The sequence below is a fragment of the Brachyistius frenatus genome, unplaced genomic scaffold (assembly GCF_029030835.1).
Source record: "Brachyistius frenatus isolate BFR_SWC_R1_liver_20210118 unplaced genomic scaffold, ASM2903083v1 Contig_306, whole genome shotgun sequence".
NCBI lineage: Eukaryota > Metazoa > Chordata > Actinopteri > Embiotocidae > Brachyistius > Brachyistius frenatus.
Window position 1 is genome coordinate 41,299 of NW_027210905.1, and position 25,906 is coordinate 67,204.

The window sequence follows — 25,906 nt, forward strand, 5'->3', positions numbered from 1 at the left end:
CTGCAACGCAATCGTTGCGATGCATCTCTTCCGTCTTTATATCTCAGATCCAAATCATCATTATTATTCTCACGTACGAGACTGTAATATGTGGTGTTTCTCTTACTGGTATCAGCGTGGACGGTTTCCAGTAATCCACTTCCTGTCTCAGTAGTTATTTCCTGTTTTTTTTTTTTTGTTTTTTGCTGTAAACTGTAATTTAAACACTTGTGTTACTGTAGTTTGATCCTGCAGTCGTTTTTATTATTTACATTTTTTTATACAGGCAGATTTCTTCCTCTGCCTCTCTGATCCTCTGCCCCCTTCCGCCCTTCCTCCTCCCTCCTCTTCCTCTTCCTCTTCCTCCTCTCTCCATTTGTATTCCTGCTGATGGAGAATCTCTGTGGTTTTTTTTTTTCCGCCTGCATATTAAACCGAGCTGTCATATCTGCAGCGGCCGCGCTCGCTTTCTGCCCTGCTGAATAATGGATTCCCCCCTTTGTGAGTGTGTGTGTGTGTGTGTGTGTGTGTGTGTGTGTGTGTGCGTGCGTGCGTGTGTGTTTTAGAGGGGAGGAGGAAGAGGAGGAGGGAGGGAGTGATGAAGATAAAGGGACACGGAGACATGAAAAGCGAGCGAGAAGAAAGCGATATGAATTTTGTTAACATGATTAATTTCTTTTTTTTTTTTCTTTTTTTTTTTTTTTTTACAGAGCGATCCTTTATGGAAATAGAAATTAGGGGATAAATATTAGATGTCACAGAGTAAATGTTTGATTGAAGGCAGCTGGATTTCTTCAGAAACAACGGCACTGAGCTGCAGCTGCACAAGAAAGACTGAGGAGCATTAATCACTTATGAAGTTAAGAAACGGTTCTCCTTCCTGCTTTTCCAGCGTGACGCCTCCATTGTTTTTTAATTGTGATTCCAAATGGGGAACTTGTGGCGTTTGGACACACGTGTCTTTGAGCAAGACTGTTCAACAGGGTGTAATAAATCTAGAAAGTGAAGGAATTTCCGGTTTTGAATTCTATTTTTCGCAGTCAGGACGCCAAACACGGATCATTAAAGTGATACGAGCAGAAACCGCCAGAACTTAGCCATCAAAAACCCAAGAAATGGACTTGAAGTGGTCGACGTGGTTTTTTTTTTTTTTGTGAGAACTCGCTCCGGAAATTACAGGAAATAGAAAAATCTCTTCCTGTGCTGAAGGAGGCCCCAAATTAGACAAGTTGATTATGATGATAGACTGCAGGGCTGCAGGAGGACCTGAGCTGCAGGAGGACCTGAGCTGCAGAAGGTCCTGAGCTGCAGGAGGACCTGAGCTGTAGGAGGACCTGAGCTGCAGGAGGACCTGAGCTGAAGGAGGACCTGAGCTGCAGGAGGTCCTGAGCTGCAGGAGGACCTGAGCTGTAGGAGGACCTGAGCTGCAGGAGGTCCTGAGCTGCAGGAGGACCTGAGCTGTAGGAGGACCTGAGCTGCAGGAGGACCTGAGCTGCAGGAGGACCTGAGCTGCAGGAGGACCTGAGCTGCAGGAGGACCTGAGCTGCAGGAGGACCTGAGCTGCAGCCTCTGAATCCCCCTCAGAGCTGTTTGCTGATTTATTTCTTGGCCTCTTTTTCCTCTCCAGTTTTGTTTTCTCGCGGTCTCGGGACGCACTCGGCTCTCTTTGTGTTTCTTGCGGCGGCGGGACAGGAAGCAGTTCGATGTTTCGATTGACTTCAGTGCTTCCACACAGAGAGCAGAACACAAAGCTCCGGCTTCCTCTGCCTGTGTTCCCACTAACAGCTTTTCCATGCGCCACTTTCATTACCCCCCCCCCCCCCTCCCTCCCTCCCTCTTCCCCTCCAACGAAACACCTACTGCCGCCTGCGTCTGCCCCGGCCTCGCTGAGACTCCGCAGCTGGTCTCAGGTCGGACGCTGCATCTACCTGCTCTGATCTGAACGCCTGTCTGGCAGCCGGAGGACGTCCCCCTTCTGTCTCAGCAGCCGGAGGACGTCCCCCTTCTGTCTCAGCAGCTGGATCATATGGTGAAACGGGACGTTTACAGTAGAGCGGAGCTGAATGATGAGTCGAACCATTAATGCAATTAAAAGAATGTATCATTATTTTTGATGAATTAATTTGACATTTGATGATGTCACTGAGCTCCAGGGAACGTTTCTCACTGTTTTCTGATGTTTTGACGGACAAAAAAAAAAAAAAACTCATTGATTCATCGAGAAGATAATCAGGAGATTATTTCGTAATGAAAATAATCCTTCTTCCCAAATCTCGTGGATATCGGCTTTGCCAGTCTGCTGAACTTGGGGGGAACTGTGGTGGACACTGAACGGAGACGAAACAATTACTGGAACAATCAAGCGTGTAATCATCAGATTAATGAAGGGCTCCGACTAATCTGACCATTTATTCTCAGGATTTAATCGCTGCATTGTTTCAGGTTTAAAATCTCTCAAAAAAATACGGACAGATATTCCTCTCAGTGGTGACATCTTTAAACGTCTTGCCTTCTTTATTTTATTCACGCCAAAAGGCTTTAACTATCAAATATTTGGTATCACTGTAATCAGTCTTCCATAATTCATGTTTTCCTTCCGTGTAACCAACAAATGTTGATGGTTTTATTCCGTCCAGAAAGTACAAGTGCAGATTTAATATCGCACGATAAAACTGCGCCAAAATCATAATGTGTAAAAAAAAAATTAAAAAAAAGTGCTGAAATTGTAAACATTCAAATGTGGGGGGAAAAAAACAATAAATTCTGGTTCATTCGCTCGTGTGTTTTGTAACAAAAGTAATTTCTTATTTTGCAAGAACAGCCTCTTCTTTTTTTTTTTCCGGAGCTCAGGGGGATTCTGGTTTGGGAGTGGCACGGGGAAAAAACCCAAAAAACACTGCAGACTCGACCTCGGATGGCTCCGCTGTCGTCCCCCCTCCCTCACTTTAGGGCGACGCCTCGCCATCTGGGTCGACACGGACACGATAAGGGGCTGCCAAAAATGGTTTTTGTCGGGGCAGAGACACTCACACACACACACACAACAGGAGGGGGGTGGAGAGGGGGGGAGGGGTCCTCTCAGGTACAGGTGAGACGCGGTGAAATATGATCCAGGAAGGCCAGTGAGTCGGTGAGATTAACGGGGGGGGGGGGGGGGCTTACAGTGTGCCTGAACATGCCCTGAAAACACTCCCACCTCCGCCAGTGTGTGATCTAAAAAAAATAAAAAAGAACAGGATCTCTTGATTCCTTCGCCGACTCATCCGGCCGAACCCGAACCGTCGCCGGGTCGTTTTCCAGGTTTAAAGACGACGCTTTTAACAGGAACCTTTTGCGACACGTCTCTCCCCCCCCCCTCCCCTCTCCCCTTCCTCCTCCCCTCCCCCAACCCTCCGGGTCACGACCCCTCCTTAAAACAGGAAGGAGGAACATGTTAGTCTGCCAGGACCTCCAGCTCAGGAAGTCATGGAAACATGCTCGATGGTCTGCCGCCCCCTGCTGCCTGTTTGCGGTGGTGTTGTCTATCTGCAGTCTTTTGTGGACTCGGCAGTTTTGAGCACAGGCATTAAAATCGAGTGTAAGGATGCTACATAAGAGGATTTTTCTTTTATCGACTCATCTGCCTTTTGTTTTTGCCTTTTAACTTATAACAGTGAGAAATACCCCTTAAAATTCAGAGATACTCGGTTTATCACCCGCGTATGAAAAACGAAAGCCGACACCAGCAGGAAGCGTTTTAACGATTGTGCTTTTAAAAACGAGTTTTCTGTCCATCGTACTCCGTCGGTGAATCTGTGAAGCCGTCGGAGTGATGGCCGTTTTACTCTGGTTCGTCTTCATCACGCCGTGTTTTTAAAAAATTTTTTTTTATGAGGTTTGTATCGTCTTCTCGGGGCCTTTTTGGAGATGTTACAGCCGACGTGATCGGTGGAGTCCAGCAGGGGGAGCCACCTCCACGGCTGTTTGGTGTCGACGGTGTGGTTTTAAAAATACAGGCAGGAAATTGTAGATGTCATATAATAATCCACACAGTGTCAACAATCTGGATTCCTAACCAGCTCTGCGCGTAAACAAGACAACAGGGGACTTGATTGAAATAACCAGGGGTGCGGTCAGGTTTCCGTTATAGGTGGGCGGGGCTTAGTGACCTCGGATCCAGGCCTCGCTCTTCCCCAGCTCGTCCAAATATGGTCAATTCTAACTGTAAAATATAATTTAAAAAAAACAAAACACAGTGGGTTGATACTCGGTTTGGAAATCACAACAAATCAATTGATAGATTAACTACTGTTTATTTTTTCACACGCAGGCATTCAATATGAAGCCAGAAGAGGCGAAAAAAACAACCCTGAAGTAAATATTGAGTTTTTAGTGTAAACACTTGATGTGATATTTCTTTTCTGTGCGACATCGACACGAAAATGTTTTCCAGTAAATCAGCAGAGCCGTAAAAGAAACTTAACTGCAGCGACTGGAAACAGGAGGGGGGAGAAAAAAAACCTGCAAATTTCAGCAGTATTTTCTGCGTCAAAAAAAACACACAAACAATTATTTTATTTACAACTCGACCCACATCCCAGGTGGACCGGAGGTCCGGGTCAGGTCAGGATCCGCCTCAAACATTGAGGGGGAGAGAGGGGGGGGGGACGACACGCAGATCCACAACGCGAGGGCTGTTTTGTTTTTTGGTGTGTAGTGTATGTGTGTGTGTGTGTGTGTATGTGTGTATAGTGTGTAGTGAGCGATGTGTAAAAAAGCAGCAGGGTAAATTTAGAAGGAGGGCCGTCACATCTGAACCTGTCAGCTGCTATCACTGTCACCGCAAAACACTCAGTCTGCACTGCTGGACTGCACTCTGGCTGTGTGTGTGTGTGTGTGTGTGTGTGTGTGTGTGTGTGTGTGTGTGTGTGTGTGTGTGTGTGTGTGTGTGTGTGTGTGTGTGTGTGTGCGCGCGCGTGTGTGTCGCATGCCTCCACTTCAACTCGCTGCATCTTCTGGTTTTGTGTGCATGTGTGGGAGTCTTGACGTGTGTGTGTGTGTTGTGTGTGTGCGTGTGTGTGTGTGTGTGCGTGTGTGTGTGTGTGCGCAGCCTGACTCAGGCTTTGATAATGAGGCGCTCTGACAGCAGCACACCCAGATGGAAGCTAATTGGTGCAAACTGTCGAAAATGTAATTCACTTTAATGGAAGCTTTGTCTGTCTGTCTGTCTGTCTGTCTGTCTGTCTGTCTGTCTGTCTGTCTGGTTTATTTTTAAGAAACCTCTGAGAGAGTCCTGAAGTGGGAGAAAGATGCTCAGTCCTTTCAGAAACGGAGAGGAATCTTCCTGGACTTTTTTTTTGTCCTCTCTCTCTCTCTCTCAGCAAATACCGTACAAGTACTAATACTACACGACTAATACTACACGACTAATACTACACGACTAATACTACGAGTAATACTACAAGACTAATACTACACGACTAATACTACACTACCCATGAGCCTCAGCTGCCGTTTACCATTATTGGTGCTAGAAGTGACCGATATTTGGACGAGCTGAGGGAGGAGGTCTGACTGAGGACATTATGCCCCGCCCACCCGATCGCGGAAAGCTGACCTCATCACAGGCCTGTCAATCAAACAGACCCCAATACATTTTCCCAATTAATCATTTCGATTATCTGTTGTCTCCTGGTGAATTTCCTACGTGGGCGACTCATTGTGTCCTTCAGTCTGCTGCTTCGGCCGTCACCATCTTGTTTTTTTTTTATGGTTTTTTTTGGAGCCATAAGAGACCATATTTGGACGAATGGGACTAAGAACTAGAGGACGTGATGTCCCGCCCACCAATAGTGAAAAACCTGATTGCACCCCAGGCCTGTCAATCAAACAGAATCATTTTCAGATGGACCGGTAGAAAAACTAATAAGAAGGAGTGACTTATTCTAATGACACTGAATTGACTCGTAGAAAAAATGTATTGACTTTGTATTTCTTGAGAAAAATTCATGCTTTGTGAATATTTTTTGGAGTGGGCCCCCTGGTGGCCCGTCAGTGGTACTGCACTTTAAAAGCTCTTTTCATCATTGGCTTTACTTTCCAGACTCGGGAGACTAGACGTCACATTTTTTTATAAACAGAATTGAGGCTCTGTGATTGGACGGTTCGCAGCTCACCTCTGATGTCATTCAGTTGTTCACCTATGTGTTTAGACAACAAAACAGGCTTTGCTGACCTCCGGTGGTTGAACCGTACAATTGTCGTTTTTCTTTGTCACGTACTTTTTCACACTTAAATACTTTATTTGAACAAAACAAGACGTTTAAAGACGGGTTCATCTGCAAATGAAAATAACAAAAGTCTTTCATAACGATTAAAAAGCAACGTAATCCAACATAACGGTACAGAGAGCTCCTTTTTTTTTCTTCTTCACACTTCTCGCATTTTCTCTCATCTCCTCCTCCACCCTGAATGACTAACGCACACCGAGGAGGAGAGCGACAGACTGTGTGTGTGTGTGTGTGTGTGTGTGTGTGTGTGTGTGTGTGTGTGTGTGTGTGTGTGTGTGTGTGTGTGTGTGTGTGTGTGCAGAGAAACAGTCCCAATTAAAAAGCCCAGCAGATTTGAGTCGAGCAGATACGGATTGACGGACGGATTCACTCTGTAGTTTCTGTCGTCAGTCTCGGGAGGACTTTCTGCTTCCTGACGTCTCCACCCAGGATAGAATCGGCCTCGTTATCGCACACACACACACACACACACACACACACACACACACACACACACACACACACACACACACACACACACACACACACCGATCAGATAGGTGGTTTTTCCTTTGCTGACTGTCAAACTCTGAGGGAGTTAGTTTGTTTTATTTATTCAGGAAATCTGTTTGACATGAAGATTCTTGGGCGCGACAGACCTGAGAACAAATGAAATGAAGACAAGATCGCAACAATGAAAGTCCAAACAAACACACACACACACACACACACACACACACACACACTGTTAATATTACTACAAATAGAAGTATGTAAAGCTTCAAAGTCTCAAAGGAATGAGCGTCTCTCACTTCAAACGGTGTTGGTCTGTTGCGGTCCGGGTCTATCGGTCTGGTCCGGGTCGGTCTGGTCCAGGTCTGTTGGTCTGGTCCGGGTCTGTCGGTCTGGTCCGGGTCGGTCGGTCTGGTCCGGGTCGGTCAGTCTGGTCCCGGTCTGTTGGTCTGGTCCCGGTCTGTCGGTCTGGTCCGGGTCTGTCTGGTCCGGGTCTGTCGGTCTGGTACGGGTCGGTCAGTCTGGTCCGGGTCTGCCTGGTCCGGGTCTGTAGGTCTGGTCCAGATCTGTCGGTCTGGTCCGGGTCGGTCGGTCTGGTCCGGGTCGGTCGGTCTGGTCCGGGTCTGTCTGGTCCGGGTCTGTCAGTCTGGTTCGGGTCTGTCTGGTCCGGGTCGGTCAGTCTGGTTCGGGTCTGTCGGTCTGGTCCGGGTCTGTCTGGTCCGGGTCGGTCAGTCTGGTTCGGGTCTGTCGGTCTGGTCCGGGTCTGTCTGGTCCGGGTCGGTCAGTCTGGTCCGGGTCTGTCGGTCTGGTCCGGGTCAGTCTGGTCCGGGTCTGTCGGTCTGGTCCGGGTCGGTCAGTCTGGTCTGGGTCTGTCTGGTCCGGGTCTGTCGGTCTGGTCCAGTCTGAGTTCTACACTCAAAAGAACTCTGAACTCGCACTGTTAAAAAGTTAATATTATTATAATTAGTCTGGTTTATTTTCTCTTGAAACGTTGCGTGTGATTGGCCGGAATGTGACACGCTGGCTCCGCCTCCTTTCGTCTCTTCATCCTCATCTCTTGTCTCCTTACTCCTTCCTTTACCTGCCTTCACCTTTTTCTTCTTATCCTCTTCTCTCTTCGGCTTCCTCCCGTTTCCTCCTCTTCCACTTTCTTCTCCGTGTCTCCTCTTCTTCCTTTTAACTGTTTGCTTGTTTCCTCTTTCACTCCTCTTCATCTTTCTCCTCCAGTTTCTCATCACATTTCACTTTTACTTCTCCGTCTTATTTCTCCTCTTCTTTTCTCATTTCTTTGCGTTTCTCCCTCCTCCCCTCCTCTTCATCCTCCTCTTTCTGTCTCCTCCTTCCTTCCTCCTCTTCCAGTTTCTCCCGTGTCTCCTCCTTTTCTTTCCTTCTCTCCTTCTCTACTGTCTTCCTCTCTCCTCCTCTTCATTCCCCACCTTCCTCTCTGCTCTTTGCCTCTTCACCCTCATCTCCTCCTCTCTTCCTTTTCCTCCTTCGCTCCCTCTTCATCGGTCTCTTCTTCTGCCTCCTTTTTCTTCTTTCTTTTTTCTCTCTCCATCCTACTCCTCATCCTCATTCTTCATCCTGCTCTTCTTTCTCTCTTCCAACTCTTCGTTTTTTTCCCCCTGCTCTTCCTCTCTCTGTATCTCCTCCTCTTCCTCCACATCACTGACTCTGTCCTGCATCACTCGAACTTCCCTGAGGATACACCCCCACTCTCTCTTTCTCTCTCTCTCTCGTTCAACCCTCCTCGTTTCCGATGAGTCATGTGACCCCCCCCCCCCCCCCCCGGAGACCAGTCACACCCCCACACAGAGGAGAGCTTTACACACACACACACACACACACACACACACACACACACACACACACAACACTGCACTCGTTCGCCCCGGCTCGATGAGAGCCACCACTCTGTCAGAGCAAGGAGAGAGAGAGAGAGAGAGAACGCAACAGGGAGAGAGGAGGAAAACGAGCGAGGACGAGGGAGAGACGAGTTAAGGCGAGTGCCTGAGAGGAGGTCAAGAGGGAGAGGAATATATTCTACCAGAAGAAGAAGAAGTAGAAGGAAGAGGAGGAGGAGGGGTCAGCAGAGAGGAGGAGGGGAGGAGGAGGTAGCGGTGGTGGTTGAGGGAGGGAGGGGGGGGGGTTCTCCCTGAATGAAGGAAGAGCTCTGGGAGTCGTTTCCTCCCCGCCGCGATGGAGCGACGCGAGGAATGAGGGCGGATGGTGAGAGCAGGGAGCAGCAGCAGCAGCGGCGGCAGCAGCAGCAGCAGCGGAGGAGGAGGAGGTGCTGGTGGTGGAGGAGAGGCAGGAGGAGGAGGAGGTGGAGGTGGTGGTGGTGCGGCTGCGGCGGCGGCAGGGGGAGCCGCGGCCGGAGGCGGGCGGCGGAGCAGCAGCAGCGCGAGGAGCCGGCAGAGCTCCCGGAGGAGGCGGCGGCGGCGGCTGCTGTCGGCCAACTGCCCCGGCGCGGACAAGATGTCCCCCAGCATGAAGAAGGTGGAGTGTTTCTCGCCCATGCTGTGCCACTGCAAGGTGGCCTGCACCAACAGCACCATCTCCCTCATGTTCGGCTGCAAGGTGGGTGGACGCGGATAACGCGGGTGGAGGTGGAGGGGGGGGGTGCAGAGAGAGGAGGAAGAAGAGGGAGGTCCTCGGCAGAGTGGTGGTGGGGGAGGGGGGGGCGTTTCACGTGGGCGGGTGGGAGTGTGGGGGGAGCTCAGGGTCACGACCGGGTCGTCAGGGTGCGTTCGTTTCTGTAGTTGGAGTTGTTGTTTTTTTTGTTTTGTTTTTTTAAGTGAAGGTAAACGGAGAAAATTTGCTGAATTCAGACCATCGAAATACTTTGAATTGTGATCTTCGCGGTTGTTCACCTCGTTTGTTTAAAAACAAAAATCATCCTCAAATCTGCCTTTTTTAATATTACCTGGAGTTCTCACATTGTTTATTTTGTCTAGGTTAGAAAAACTAAATCTTCACGCTGCAACAGCTGGAACCTCTTCTGTATTTTGGAGCTTTTTCAACGTGATAATTTGGCAGTCAAGCAAAAAAAAAAATAATTAAAAAATGTGCTGATTCAACAAAATCACAGGCTCCTCCACTTCCCATAATGCACCTCGGTCGATTTTGTCCCCACCCAGTTGTGTTTTCTTTGCATGTTCTTCAATTTGGAAAAATTATTTTCTTTCGCCGCAGACTTTTGTTTTTGTTTTTTTACATCCTGTTTTTTTCCCATAATGCATCTTGCACAGCTGGATTTGGTCGTCAGGGCGCCGTTCGTTGGTTCGTACGAAACGGCGTCGTCCACTTAAACGAGTTTGTTTCGTTTGTGTGAAAAGCTGAACTTCATCTAAATAATCGGGACGTGAACGCCGACAGTAAAGAATCGTTATTGCGGAGCCTACATTTCCCATCATGCATTTCCATTTCCAGAATTTGGCGCAAAGCTGAGGGAGTTCCTCAGCAGAGGTTTCACGAGGACGGCGAATTATTTGTCGATAAAACTGATTATTTGTATTTAGTAAATACGAGATTCGAAAGCTGTGATTACTTTCGTCGTTGTATTGTAATTAAAGGATAATTCTGGTTTATTTAAACTTCCTCTAACCAGCTGTGTGTTTGGTTCAAATAGATGAAATCCTTTTAAAGATGATTCTTTTAACTCTTTCTGCATTAACAGCAGGACAAAATGTACTTTTTACATCTCCAACCAATGAAGCCCTGCCGCCAGCCAACACATGTATTTTGATTTTATTTTTTTTTTCTCCCTCATTTAAAATATTTGTTAAAACTGTGAGTCAGAGTTTTTAAACTCTGACCGGAGCCGGGGATGGGACGGACTATAAATATACATCGGAGCTGCGTGGGCGAGACAGAAAAGTGGCACCGCGAGCTGGGAATCACAAAAGCACTTTCATGCCATCCCCTTGAAACGATGAAAAATTGACAGCGCTGTGGTTTGTTTCCCCCCTCCTCCTCCTCCTCCTCCTCCTCCTCCTCCTCCGCCGCTCTGCACCTGTCAGACAAAGCCGAGGGGGGCAGAAAACACGCTCCCTCTCGTTCCCCTTCGCTTGTCGCCCAGCTCCTGTGTTTTTGTGGCGTTTTGACCCGACGTGACACGACAGGCCCGTCCGTCCTCTCCGCCCCGGCCAATCGGAGCCCCGCGTTTCGCAAACGCAGCGGCTGAGGCGTGATTGGCTGGAGGGAGGGGGGGGGGGAGGGGGAGGGGGGCGCGTCAGCGGCAGGCTCGGCGGGCCCACGTTGCATGTGTGGTCAACATGTGCTTTGTGCAGTGGGGGGTGGAGGGAGGGGGGGGACGACACAAGAGGAACCGAGGAGCTCGCTCTCCCCGCGTCGGATCCGCTCGTCAGCTGTCGCTTCTGCAGAATCCAAACGAAAACAACAGTTTGGGCCTTTTTTTAAAAAAAATTTTTTATAGGAGATGTAAGGTTTTTTATATTGAAGAGAAAAAAAAATTCACCAGAGCAGAGGAGGTCGACAGAGAAGTGTCGGGTCAATCGGCAAGGTTTGGTGGGACGAATATTAAAATCAGATTTTTTTTTTGTGGGGAAATCTGATAAAAAAAAATAAATAAAAAAAAACTTGCTTCAGCTGCTCGGGTGTTTTTAATCTGAACACCAAACTGCTGATCTGACAGAAATCCAGCTGGTTTTCTAGTCTGAACGGGTGCGTTTTTTTTCTTTTCACCCTTAAGTCTACGAGCTGTTTACTTCTTAAAGGACAAATCCGCCGCTTTTCACGTTTGTCTTAGAAAACAACAGCTGTAATTCTCCCTCTTCATCCTGACCGACACCTCCAGCGATCCCTTCCTCATGTGAATCCCCGTTTGAGTGACGGGGGCCAAAATATCACCGTCTGCCTCCGCCTGTATTTACGGAGCTCAGCGGATGCGAGGAGGAGGAAGAGGAGGAGGAAGAGGAGGAGGGCATTCCGATGTCGGGACTTGTGGAAAAAAATCAAGCTGATATCTTCCGACGTTTATTTTTGTCTTTTTTTTTTGTTGTTGAAAATTTACTGGTTTTCTCTTTTCTGTGGAGGAAAAAAAGAACGAGGAGAAGTTTAAAGCTTAAAAGCTTCACATACGCTTTTGAAATTGTCGTTGAAAACGATCAAATTCGGCCTGATTGGAGGCCACAACAGAAGGTGGAAGTGAACTTCTTTTTTTACTTACTTTGCCTTCAGCTGTCATGTCGTCCATCTGTATATGGATTATAAGAAGTATATGAATATGATTTTTTTCCTATTGATTATAGGACCGACCGGTCAACCTGAATCTTTTCAAGAGCGCCCTCTGCTGGCAAAAAAAACCCCAACCTCCGTGGCGGATAGAATAAGTCGTTTCGTGTCATTATATCAAGCAAAAAAAAAAGTAGAATATAAATGTAAATTTGAGTCTCGGGGAAACGCAGGAAAAAAATGTGACATTTAAAGACAAAATAAAATCGCGTGACGTGAAGCATTTGAATCCTCCTGTTAGATTCTACTGAGCTTTTTATTTCTCTGCTGGTTGTTCCTGTCTTCTTCCTCCTCTTCATCACACCCCTGAATCATCCAGAAGCCCTTCCTCCTCCTCCTCCTCTTCCTCCTCCCTGAACATCCTGCTACATCCGCTCCGTGGTGATGGCTCCTATTTATAGCAGCTTTTTGGCAGGCGGGAGTCGGCACTGTGCCTCCTCCTCTTCCTCCTCCACTTCCTCCTACTCGACAGCTCTCCGAAAAAACGAGGAGGAGGAGGAGGAGGAGGAGGAGGAGGCGGCGGCTGTTCTCTTCAGGCCGACGGTGTCATCACTGGAAACCTCCCCGCATGCCTCCCACGTCCGCATTTACATTCGTTGCGGCGCGTGGGCTCGGCGTCTCGCTCGAGGACACGTTGACACGCGGCCGTGTCCAAACCTGCAATCTGTTGTTGTTGTTGTTGTTGTTTCTTCTTTTCCCCCCCGAATCCCTCTTTGTTCTCGTTAACCTTCACGTCTGAAAATGTTCGAAACGGTTCCGGGTGAACGCCGACCCATTTAGCCTGCGTGGGCGTTGAACCCGCAACCCCACCGTTTGTTTGTTTGTTTGTTTGTTTGTTTCACTTCCTGCTTTCACTCAGCCGTCCCGAGCTCCTCTTGTGTTTTGCGGTTGTTGTTGTTGTTTTTTTGGTCCCTTCGGGTGTCGTGGTTTTTTTTCAGGCCTCGTTTAGGAAGTGACTTCAACAGTGAGATGTTTTGATTTGTGATTCTTACTTAGCTGAAAGCCCCCCTTGTGAAATATTTACAACACAAAGTCCTTTAACTTTCCAACATTACACAGAGAAACCCAACAATTCAACAACTCCCACGGAAGCTAGGAGGGAAAAAAAACTCCTCTTCAACAGGAAGAAAAACCTCTGACAGGAAGCAGGCTCAGAAGTGGGCGGAGCCATCTGCCTTCCACCGGTTGGGGTTGAGGGGGAGAGCGGAGCGAGAATCGGAAACCTTTTATTTATTGCAGCTCAACTCGAGGCCAAAACTCGCCGTATTGATTCTTTTATTTCACCAAACCGGTGGAAGCCGGATGAAGGAGGTGTTCTTTGAGAAAAAATAACGTGTGATTTCTCCCACGTCTTTTCTCCCACTCGTCCGCCGCTGCTTCAACTGCCGGAAACGGTGTGAAACCTCAGCTGTTAAATCAGAAGAAGATTCTTTCGTTTTATATATATATATATATATATATATATATATGTATATATATATATGTTTGCGGCCGCTGAGAAAGCGCTGATGTTTAAAAAAAAAAAAAATTAAAAAAAAAAATCCTCCGGGAGGTTTTCCTGTAAATCAGTCCGTTTTTTTGTGTTTGACCCCCCCCCCCCCAAAAAAAAAAAAGGCTACAGCTGAATTCAGCAGCGTTTTTACCTGTCGACAGGATGAACAACATAAATTCACACGGGGAGAAAATATGGGACGAATCTCGAAGCACCGTCTAGATATTTATGAAAGTTAAAGAATTGTGAGTAAAAGTCCCATTTTAACGAGTAAATTTATTGATCCGGCACTTTTGTGCGTGACCATACTCGGTCTGTAATGACTTTAACTATCAAGTAATTTCGCTGCACTTATTTAATTCATTTAATTGATTGTTTGTGAATTGGGCTGACCCGGCGGTAATTCTCTGGTCCACGGGGGAAAAGGTGGAGGAGGGATGCACGTAAACTACACCCCCCTTATTCAGGGTGTTTTCTTGCGTCTATTCCTCGTCCCGGTCCCTCGCTGGCCTTATTTACTGTTTGTTTAGTGATGCTGCGAGTCAGCCGGTTGCCAGGCAACGGCTCCCCCTCCCGAACCCGCACCGTCAAAAGCAGTTGTTACAGCTCAGCTTTCCGACCTGCCGGGTTTCAATCCGGCCCCGCAGCCAATCAGGCGGCGGGATAATCCCCCCCGTTCAGACGAGGATTAAACGTCTCTTTGAAGTCGGCGCTGAAAAGTTTCGGAGGTTCTTAGAGCAGCGTCGAAGTTTGGTGGGGTTTTTTTTCCCCCCCCCCCAAAAAAAAAAAAAAAAAAAAGAATCAGTATGTGACGAGAAAAATTGCAGAAACATCTGTGCTAACAGCTGTTTCTAAATCACTCGACGACATCATCATCATCACTGGATCCACGAGTGAAACACACTGTTGATTAAACCTGATTTTGTGAGTTTTATTCTTTCGACAAAAATGTAGACAACAAAAAATTTTGACATTTTCTATCGGGTCTTGATGCTTTTTGAATGGGAGTCAGTTAGAGCCGGCCCCCTAGTGGCCCCTCAGTGGTATTGCACTTTAAGGCGCCATGGGTCAAACCGCTCGCTTATCTTCTGAACGGGTGCGTTTGATTCTTTAGCTCCTCCCCTATGACTTCCCGCTGATGAGTTTAGTCGGATTTTTGTCTTTCTCATTGAATTTTGTAAAAGAATAGTTTTGTTTTTCAAATGTTTCTTTTTCTTGAGTTTTAGTCAAATTGTTCTCGGAAATTCAAATCGTGCACCCTCCTTCGGCTGAAAAACAAGAACCAAACATCTCTGAAAACATGCGCAAACAATTCTACGATTTCGTAGATTACTACTTCCTCTGAAAGGTGTCCGTCGCTCGCCGTCGTTACGTAACCGCGGCGATTCGGGACGCCGGAGTCGTTCACCTGTCAAACTTGAACGCCCCTCCTCCCGAAGCCAGAGAGCGAGATGAGTAAGACATGCGAGCTCTGACTCACCGAGGATGTGAAGGCTGCTGCTCGACGGCGGCGGCGCCGAGGAGAAGAAAATAAAAACCACACATCATATCTCCGCTCATTTTATTAAAAAAAAAAAAAAAAAAGACGAGTCTTATTTTGGTAATTCGCTCGGACAGGAAACCGATTCAAGCCGCCGTTTTTTATTTTTCTCCCGACGCGGTTTTATTTTGATTGGGTTGTTTGTTGGTGAAATGCACCCTGGGAGTTGCAGCTGCCTCCCGTCCTTCAGTTTGTTTGTCGTTTTGTGTCCGCGGGCTCATCGTGTTCTTTTTCCATCAGAGAATCGGATGTTTTCTACCGGAGTCGTTCGTCCGTTGTTCCGATGATTCAGTCAGTCACCTGAACTCCTGAGTCACCTCCTATTGTCGAGGGAAAAAAATAAAAGCGTCAGGTGATCGGAGAAGATTTATCCTTCAACCAACTTCATACATCCCGGTGGGGGCAAAAAAAAAAAGTCTCCAAAGTAAAAGTGGAAAATCTGTTGTTTCATTTAAAAGTAAAAACAGAAACCGACTCGATAAATACATGCTGACGAACACGAGTCATGTGACTTCAACATCCACTGAATTTTCTGGTTCCAGTGAAGAGATGAGAAAAAAAAAATAGAAATTTTAGCCGTGTGTGGAGCGATGAGGAAACTCTAACCATCCTCACATTATTAATACATGAAACTAAACAATATTTAAACGCTGTTTTCTGCTTTCTTGCTTTTGTCGTCGTTGTTTTTGGAGCTATTTTAATGACGTCGTCTTCTTCTTCTGCGGTGGTTTAATGACCGAGACCGCAGATTTAGCTCCCCCTGCTGTTAATCTCTAAAGTGAAGAAAGAAAAAAAAAAAATAGCTTTAACCCGCGTTTCTTTTTGCAGATTTGGGGTTTTTGATTTGGAAGTTCAGTTCAAATTTGTGCTGCTTTTGGATGGAAAACAGCTGCTGGTTTTTTTTTGTCTTTGAGATGAAAATATTACAAAAAAGAGAAAATCGTCCACGCTGGTTTGTTGCAAATGAAGAAGAAAAAAGACAAAGCCTGGGATTTTTTTTAATTTTTATAAACCTTAAAAAGTGCCCTCCACCTGTCAGACAGTGCTGAGGGCTTAACGCCTGACCCACCAGCAGCAGCAGCGCCTTCATTGACCGTCTTCTTCTGTTTAAAAAAAAAAATAATAATAATTTTTGTGTTGCAGAAGTACAGGCACCACGATGAGGACTCGTCCCCGCAGGACCAGAGCTCCCCCCAGCTGACGGAGGAGGCGGGGGGGCCGGAGCTGGTCCAGGTAGCAGAGAAGAACCTTTCCCAGATCGAGAATGTGCACGGCTACGTCACCCACGCTCACATCTCACCCATGAAGGTACGGAGACGGCGTTTTATTCCATTTTTTTTCCCGGGGTCCCTCTCGCGTCTCTTCGTACTTCCTCCCTTCCTGTTCCGACTTTACTGGCCTCGCTGTCGAGTCGGAGACTTGATTTAAAACGCAGCGCAAACACGGGAAATGTTGGAAATGGAAAAAAAGTCGAGACATTCCAGCTTTTTAAGTCAGTGAATTTGACATTTGACTTTTTGAAGGTTGCGTTCACGTCTTTGCTTCGTCTTGGGTGTAGAAGTGCAACGATTTGTTTGTTTTTTTTTACTGCAAATTTGAATTTAAAAAACGGCAAATTTGAACCGTCTTAATGAGTCGTAGAAGATGAAAAGTTGGCTCGCCGTGTTTAATTTGCCGTTTATTAATTAAACTGTCGTGTTCAGTTCATTTCTACAGAAAATGGACTCGTTTCAACTCTCAACCGCGTTAACGTAATCTGATTATACTCGAGTAGAAATTAGGTCAATTTCTGATCGTACTCGTTGCAGTCATATCTGGTTTAATATGCTGTTAAGACTCGGGACGACAAGCTTTAGTTCAAATTTCATCAGGAGTGTTTGGAAGGTTTTCCGTTTTCAGCATCATCTTATTGAAACGGAGATAAATAACTCGCTTCTGGTTCCAGACTCCCTTGAAAAAATGATGAATTTTAGCTTTCACTTTTAAACGTTAAAGGTAACATGATTGTACTTTTGTCAGGAGACTCCGAAAGAAAAAGTAAAACAGATGTCATGTTTCTGCCGAATTATTTGCATTTATAAAACATAGGACCACAAAATAGTTATAATAAAGTCTTTAAGACCGTTAAATTCGGAGTTTTTTTAGAAGCCAGTAAAGTCTGAAATATTTATGTTTTCCTTTCTTTCCACTTCTTTATCTCGGTCTCCGTTCATGTATATATAATATGCATATGTGCATATTAAAATACCAATCAATGTATTTGTATGTCCATATACACACACACACACACACACACACACACACACACTGGGAGGATGAGGGTTGTTGCTTGTCTCTGTTCCCTACATGTGATCCATCAAAACGCTGAAGCTGCTCTGAAGCTCAGATCTGTTTCCTGTTTCCTGTTTCCTGTCATCATGTCATCAAACACACACACACACACACACACACACACACACACACACACACACACACACACACACACACACACACACACCGCCAGTCAAATTCCTCCGGTCCAGGTTTTCTGTTTGACCCTCCAGCGTTACAGTCACAGCAGGTAAACTCAACGCTTTTTTTTTAATTCACCCGGGATGGGGGCGGAGCCTGCGAGATTCAGTTCGCGACAAAATACCGTTACGGTCCTGAATTTAAACAAGAGAAAGTGGTGCTCAAGTAAAAGACTTGATAAAAAAAAAAAAACATTTTAAAAAAGAAGCTTGCTGCCGGTCTAAACTTAAACATCTGTAACGTTTATTAAAACCAGAACGAGAAGCGACCCGGTAGCCGACGTGGGCAGAAACGTCTTCAGGAAGTGAGTCCCCGGTTCCGCTCATATTACCCCCTATTGTCTGTCTATAAAAACTAGACGTGGCCTCTGTGATGTCACTCGTAGGTTTTCCTGTAGAGCGGTTTTGAAGCTATCCATAATGGTATTTTCACCTTAACGGTACCGGACCGTCTCTTGGCTGATCCAAAACTATTAAAAAAAAAGATGGTGCTCGGGTTGACATGCAGAACCTGTCAGCCTTAATGAAAACATGTTTGTTTCTGTTTTAACATTTTGGGATTTTGACTTCCGTGATGATTGAGTCGCTTTTTTTTGTTTTTGTTTTTCCTTTAGTGGTCATTTGATGAACTGCAGTTTTTGGGCACTTGTGTCGGATTTATGTTTTTTTTTGTACTGGAGGTTGCTGTGTGGTTTCCCCACATTTCCTGTTTTGTTTCAACACTGCACCTCTCAAATATATATATAAAAAAAAAACAGAACCAGAACAGAACCGGGCTTCCTGGAAGCTCGACCTGGAGAATTTGACACAGTCACATGACTTCATGGCTTCCTGTTTGTGACGACCCTCCATGCTGCTCCGGTCGACTCCTGCTGTGTGTGTGTGTGTGTGTGTGTGTGTGTGTGTGTGTGTGTGTGTGTGTGTGTGTGTGTGTGTGTGTGTGTGTCAGACCTCATTCATCTCATGTTAACCGTCCTGTGTGTCAGTTAAAGGAACGTTCTGCCAGTTTTTCCACACATTTCCATTAACGTGCTGATTTCGACTTTCAAATTGCATTGTGGGAAATGTAGGATCCCAGTGTTTTTTTTTTGGAGTTTGAACCATAACTAGGGAATTTAAACAAAAAAGAAAACAGAAAATTCCCAACTTTACAGGCGAAGAAATACGAAATCACTGCAAAAAAAAAAAAAATTCATTTGACTGCTGATGTTTTTTTTAAGAAGTCACTTAGAGCGTTATTAATGTTTTTTTTATTTTTATATTTTACCAAGTGAACAATTAATTCGTGGGGAAATAATGTGATTTAATAAACATCGGTGGAAACCTTTCTACAGACAAGATTATTTATTAAAAAAAAAGTACATTTCTTTACAAAAGGACAAAATTTTTTTTTTTTAAAAATAGAACAATCAAATAAAAGGAAAAACAAATCTGCATAATTTATGTTGATTTTAGTCAATTCAACGATAAAGAACCTCATCAGATTGTGAAAGAAAATGTAAAATATGAATATATTTTAAACAGTAATATGGCCGTAATAAGACGTGGAGCAGATCTGATGTAAATGTGTCAGAATTCTTCGTCACTTTAGCAGAACAAAAAAAAAAAAAACAGCAACTCTGAGTTGATTAATCCAATCTGCCGATTAGCAGAGATGCGATTTTGGTTTTTTCACGGGGGTTTAAACCGTTTCACGCTGCGTTGCTCGCGGTAACGGAGTCCATGAGATCAGATTAAAGTGCTGGATAAACAGGCCGGACGAGTTGGCGTGGAGCTTTTCTGCCATCGTGTGGCGAACTCGTCTTCGAGCTTTCACACGTTGCATCAAAACAAACTGCTCCGAGTTCAATTTTCTGAATCTGCTTTAATTATGTTTACTTCCATTTTTTGGGGGGGGTCCAAATATTTAAAAAGAAAACAGTTTGAAAAGGGAAGAAAAGAAAAAAAAATCCCTCTTTGGTTTGTGTGTTTCAGTCTCAATAATGTTATTGAGTTTATTATATTCCAAAAGGTGAAAAACTATCTGACACGTTTCCAAACACAAATCATCATCTGCCAATAATTATTATTATTTATTTTTTTACCATTTACTTCTTTTCTTTTCTTTCTTTTTTTTTTTTAAACGATGTCTCTTAACAAAGATCAAAAAAATAAAATATATATATATATATATATATATATATATATTTCAACAACAACCACAAACATCCTTTCAGACATACATTACATTATTTTTTTAATATTTTTTTTTTACAGTATCACTATTTATTTAACTGTAGTTGCAGTTTTTGTCCGACGTTCTTGAGCGACACCCGTTCACGTGTCGTCCTCCGTTGCGTGTCGTCTCTCTTTTCCTTCATCTCCACACACGTGTTGTTGTTGTTGTTGTTGTTGTTTTTTCGGGGTCCTGGCAAGAGCCAACCCGTCACCGATGGTCCTGCTTGCCCGTAGATTCATGAAAACACTTTCAAAACAGAGACAGAATAAAAAACAAACAAACATCAACAGACACAGATTAGTCATTGACGTGTCTCAGGACTGTTTGATTGACATGTAGTCGGCTTATTATAAGAGAAAACTACTTTCTAACAGGATTAGATGTCTAAAAACATTTTTATGTACGTTTAATCCCTTTTTTTATTGTTTTGATCTGAAATTTTGCAGCATATTAAACATTTATCTCGACATTGAAGCAAAAAATTAAAAAAAAATACTTTTTACTTAATTATTACACTGACTTTACCACTCTAATGTCGTATTCTTTGTATTTGGTCTTTATTGAGTCAAAAGAATTATTATATTTAACACTAAGTTTTTTTTTAGTGTGTTGACTAGCTGCACCTGTCAATCACCACCGTCAGTGGGCGGAGTCAAGCAGGTCCAGTCGCTCTCCAGGACCGCGTTTGTACTGTCGGCTATCGGTCTGTGTTAATATCCCATCGAGTCCCAGTTCAGTCACTTCCTCCTCCGTCTTCTTCTTCTTCTTTTTTTTTGTTTGTACCTCGTACCTTGTACCTCGATCTCTCGGATTTCCTTTTAAAACCAGATCGGATCTAAATTATTACGATTACACGTCATGTGTGAGGATTTCGGAGATCGTCGAAACGGCCGAAAAACATCCCGTCCTCGTCGTCCGACAGCTCTGCACAGATTAACTGCCTCTCTCCTGCTTTTGCCTTCGCTGACCTCTGACCTCTCCGAGACGCCATGTTTCCTCCCCCTCCCCCTCCTGTATCCCGTAGGTAGCATCTCTGGAGTGCATCTTTGACGGGTCTGCAGCGTTAGGACAGCATCACCCGGAGCTCCCCTCCCCCACGCCCTCCACCCTCTACCCCCACGGAGAGGACAGCTCCCTCCCCTCTTGCTCCTCCAACCCCTACCCCCCGATCCAGGTAAAACCGCCCCCCGCCCCCATCCCATCCCATCCCATCCCATCGGGCTGCTGGTATCGTACGACTGGGTTGGGAGGGGGACGTCTCCATCATATTTTCCATCTGCTTTAAATAAGAAAAAAGATCATTTTACACGTTCACACTTCCATTCAAAGGAATCCCAGTGGGAAAGTGTCATTATGAATGTTTTCTGATATTGAGAGGGGGCTGGAGGGGGGCAGCTCACCTGGCTCTGACCTGGTCCACCTGACAACACTTCTGTCATTAACATGTTCCTGTTTGTCTTAATTTGTACACGGACAGAAAAATAAAAAGCGTCACGCTCGAACTTATTCGAGCGTCAAATCTTTTGGTCGAACTTTTGGTCAGAAAGCCGTTTCCCCCACGTTGTGACAAATTCCTTTGAAATGATCTCAAAGTTGTTGTTTTCTTTGCTGTGGTTTGAGTGTTTTTTTTCCTGTCAACTCATCACTTTGGTTGCAAACTAGTTATTAAACAGGTTGTTGTTGTTGTTGTGTTAGTCGAGTCTCTTGTTGATGTCGATGGCTGATTGGTGTCGCCTTGTATTGTGATTTTTTTTTTTTTTTTTTTGGGTCGGTTTGCAACTTTGGTCCAAACTGAAATATCTCCGGCCGTTTGGTGGATTGACGTGAAGTTTTCTTTGGCGATTTAATCCCAACGATGGTTGGTTTTGAGCAGATCGCCGACTCGTCGTAAGGTTGGCAGCCTTGACTGGCCATTGGTGCGTGAATGTGTGTGAATGGGATACGAACTGTAAAAGCTCTCTTAGACCGCTGCAGTAATAAAACGCTGTGTAACTGCTTTTTACCATCATCGGGTCAACATTTTAACTTCATTAGCTTCAGTGATAACTAGCCAACACTGCTCACCGTAGCATCGCTCCTCCTTCACTTCCGCTCGGTCGTCCGGTCACGACCCAAAAAAAAAAAAAAAAAAGTGAGCGTGAATGTTGAATTGTTTTTCTCCAGAAAAGTTACGGATCGCACTTTAGAAAAAAGTGTAGATGGACGCAACCGAAAACCATCCGACGTTCAGCTTTCACGGACCGACCTCACAGAGCTGCTGCTGCCGGCTTTTCTTCTCATGGAAAACGGACAAAATGAGAAAACCTGGACCGAAGCGTTGAGAAGCAGCAGAAGAGTCCACGCGGGCCGGGAGGAGCGCTTGTTACCGTATTTCTGTTTGCCGTAACTCCACACCAGAGCGGCCGGACCTCTCCACACCTCCACCGGCCAATTCGCACCGCTGTCAGTCTTCGGCAGAGAAGTCTCCACATCCTTCATTGCTTGTCCTCGGTGTTTGATGTGCCCCCTCCCCCCTCCCTCCCACCCCCGTAGCCTGACATCAGCAGCCGGCTATCTCCGACACCTCCGCCGCGATAAACCGCGATTGAATGGATCGTCGCGTCCCGCAAAGACGCCGAGGAGGACGTTACTGTACGCTCCTTTTTTTTGTTTACTATCCCTTTCATTTTTTTCTTTTCTTTTCCTCTTTCCTTCATCTCTCTTCCTCCGCCTCTCAATCGCTGTCCTCGGCAGCGCCATGGCAACACAGGCGACAAAGAAAAATCCCGACGGCAGGAAAATGGAGGAGGAGGAGGAGAACGGGGGGGTTTGAACCTGCACAGAGGGACAAGGACAGATTTAGTGAGGCTGTCTGTATCGGGGTTGAGGGGGGGTGAGAGTAAAACAGCCCGACCTCCCGTTCGTCCCCCACCAGAAAGGGTTACAGCAGCTCTGAAGTATATTTAGCACCAAGACAAAAGGACTCGGAGCCCGTTAAACGACTCGTAGGGAACGCTGCTTCTTCATCATCTTGTCGCCGCTACTCTTCATCGCCAACTGCAGCAAAAGGGACACCGGGAGGACGGGCCGCGGCTATTTATAGCTTTTTATGGAATTTCAGGCAAAAACGTGGAACGTTTGAGGCAAACAAATTCAAGACCGGGAGAAAAACGTATATATAAACTCTCCTGTTCTCAGTGAGCTGAATGAACAACATAAATGTGTCGTTTCTGTATCGGGGTTGTTATGGAGACTAAAAACAAGCCAGTAATAAAACACTGTTAAAAAAATAGAAAATAAATAAGTGGTTCAGTCTGTAAGGAAAGAGCTTTTAGTCAGTACATTAAAAAAAAAAAAAAAAAAAAAGGTATCGACAGCGTTCAATCCTATTATTAACACGCCACTGATGTCATGACCCACTTTTTCAAACTTAATTTCCAGATAATAATATTTCCTTAAATTAAGCCCAATATGGTAATAAAAACAACTATTATATTCCACGTTTTGTACACAAAATGCAACTTCAATATAATACATTTTTAGTAGTGGACCCAGTGTAGAGCCTTGTGGCACTCCACACGGGTTTTCAGTTGGTCTTCAATTACAAACCTGATCATTTCTTTTTAGAGCAACAGACTCTCCTCTTGTATCTAATACCAAACATATAAATACAAAGTACAAATTTTAAAGCAACATGCCAAGTAGACTAAATTTCTTTTTTAAAAAGGCCAAAAAATTAAGTTTTTTTTCAGGATGAAGTGAGTAAAAAAAAAAGATGATAACTTAAATTAAGCTCAATATCATAATAATAGTAATATTATATTACTTTGTAAACAAAATGTGACTTTACTGTGCTTTATGTTGAGAATGATGATGATTTTTGTTGGAATAATCTTATGCCATGTCCCCAAAAATGCTGAATTTTAATCAAATGCAGCAACACTAACCCGAGAAAAAATATATACAAGTATATCGTATTGTATCGTTGTGAAAAAATAAAACCCAACGTAAACAATTTAGAAAAACTTTCTAACCCAGTCCGGCCTAAAAAACAAAAAAAAAATTGCAAATATAACTGTTTTGCAAATAGTGCAATAAAACATTCTCTTTTGTTTAAAATTAGTTTTATATTTTGATATTTATTTAATTTTCTTCAAAGTCATCCGGGGACGAGCTTCAGTCCTCCTCGTGACCCCCACCCCGGGATAATTATTTATTTACAACACACACACACACACACACACACACACACACACACACACACACACACACACACCAGAGTTACTCGCAAAACATACCTTCGCTGATCTCCGAAGGACCGAACTGCGGTTGTGACAGCCGCTCCTCTCGTCTCCACGCCGCTCCGTCACGCATCGTGATAGCTCAGCATTTCTTCCAGGGGGTGAGGTCCCCCCCCTTTTTTTTTCTTTTTTTTTGCTGACTAATTTTTTGGGAGAAAAGGGACTCCAAAGTCTGAAGACTAAAGTGGGACAAAGGTCAGCTGGACCAAAAAAAAAAAAAAACCTCTGGACTGAGGAGGAGGAAGGAAGGAAGGAGCTGTGCGAGGTTTCCAGACTGCGGAGAGAAGAAGAAGATCAGAGGACTAACTTCCTTCCCTGCCTGCTCTCTTTAAACACACACACACACACACACACACACACACACACACACACACACACACACACACACACACACACACACACACACACACACACACACACACACACACACACACACACTCTCTGCATCCTCCTCAGCCCTGCAGTCTGTTGTTGCTGTCTGCCTCAGACAGAGGGAGGCTGGCCGACTGGCTGCTCTCTCTCGCTCCCTCCTCGCTGCCCAGCCATGCTCTTTCACACTGGCAGGTTAATTCACCCCTGGAGGCTCCTCTCTCTCTCTCTCTCTCTCTCTCTCTCTCTCTCTCTCTCTCTCTCTCTCTCTCTCTCTCCTGCCTGCCCTTGTAAACTGACTTGGAAGAGGGATGACCACAGCTCCTCTCCTGGCAGCTGGTCACCTCCGTCGGCTCCTCCTCCGCCTCCCTGTTTGTGTCTGTGAGGAGGAGGAGGAAGAAGAAGAGGTGGGGGGTACACACAAGGTGGGAGTGAAGCCCCCCCCCCCCTCCCGCCAAACCCCTCCACCAACCCCTCCTCCTCCTCCTCCTCCTCCTACAACAGTCATCTGCTCTCCAGCCAGCACCACCTCCGCCACCCAGCAGCCTGCAGCAGGAGCGGAGAGGAGGCGCAGAGGAGCGCGACACGCGCGCACGCACACACACACACACACACACACACACACACACACACACACACACACACACACACACACACACACACACACACACACACAGGCTGCCTTCCACCACAGCATTAGCAGCGGCGGCAGCAACAAGCAGCAGCAGCAGCAGCATGCTCAACTCTGTGTGGTACGCCAAAAAGATGGGCCGCCGCATCATGGGCACCCTGAGGAGAACCAAGCGGCTCCACCGGCGCCTACTGGTAGGTCACACACACACACACACACGCACACACACACACACACACACACACACACACACCTCCCACACGTTAAAAAAAAAACCAAAAACAAATCCTCATAAAGGTGAGGATGGCAGTAGAAGTGTGTGTGTGTGTGTGTGTGTGTGTGTGTGTGTGTGTGTGTGTGTGTGTGTGTGTGTGTGTGTGTGTAGGGGGTGGGGAGGTGGGGTGCTGCACCGTGACTCATTTCCTACAACGTGTGTATGTGTGTGTGTGTGTTTGGTCAGGCTGTGGCCATCACCTCTGACTGGTGTGCATGTACCGTTGTAAAGCGTATCGATCGGTCCGTCTGCCGTGTGACGCTGCTGGATTTGAAGGCAGATGTGTAAAAGTTGCAACAGGAGAGCCGCCGCCGCTGCTGCTGCTGCTGCTGCTGCTGCTGCTGCTGCTGCTGCTGCTGCTGCTGCGTCATGTGGGGGATCAGGACTCACGCAGGAAACCTTCACATCTGCTTTTTAAAACGTCCAACCGCAGGTCCAGAAACGCCCCATCAGTCCCCCGTCCTGTTTTTGAGGTGCTGTCGTGTCCGTCAGATAAACAGAGCCACAGTGGAAGCATGCGGACTCTCTCTTTCGCCCTCCCTCTCTCTCTCTGTGTGTGCGTGTGCGTGTGCGTTGGTGAGATCTGAGGTGATTTG

The 25,906-nt window shown here is 45.8% G+C and overlaps 1 protein-coding gene across 25 annotated transcripts in view; it reads left to right on the forward strand.

The window, feature by feature from the left end:
• LOC138635402 (disks large homolog 1-like) overlaps positions 1-25,906 on the forward strand; it is a 94,046-nt gene that overhangs the window by 32,063 nt on the left and 36,077 nt on the right. For 13 of the 25 annotated variants that reach the window (XM_069722836.1, XM_069722837.1, XM_069722840.1 and 10 more), the window contains 2 exons: positions 16,172-16,336; positions 20,781-20,930. In XM_069722836.1, coding sequence (XP_069578937.1) covers positions 16,172-16,336; positions 20,781-20,930 — 315 coding nt within the window. Of the gene's footprint in view, positions 1-8,883; positions 9,321-16,171; positions 16,337-20,780; positions 20,931-25,012; positions 25,231-25,906 lie in introns of those variants that run through there. The other 12 variants (XM_069722846.1, XM_069722847.1, XM_069722852.1 and 9 more) reach the window with 3 other exon arrangements.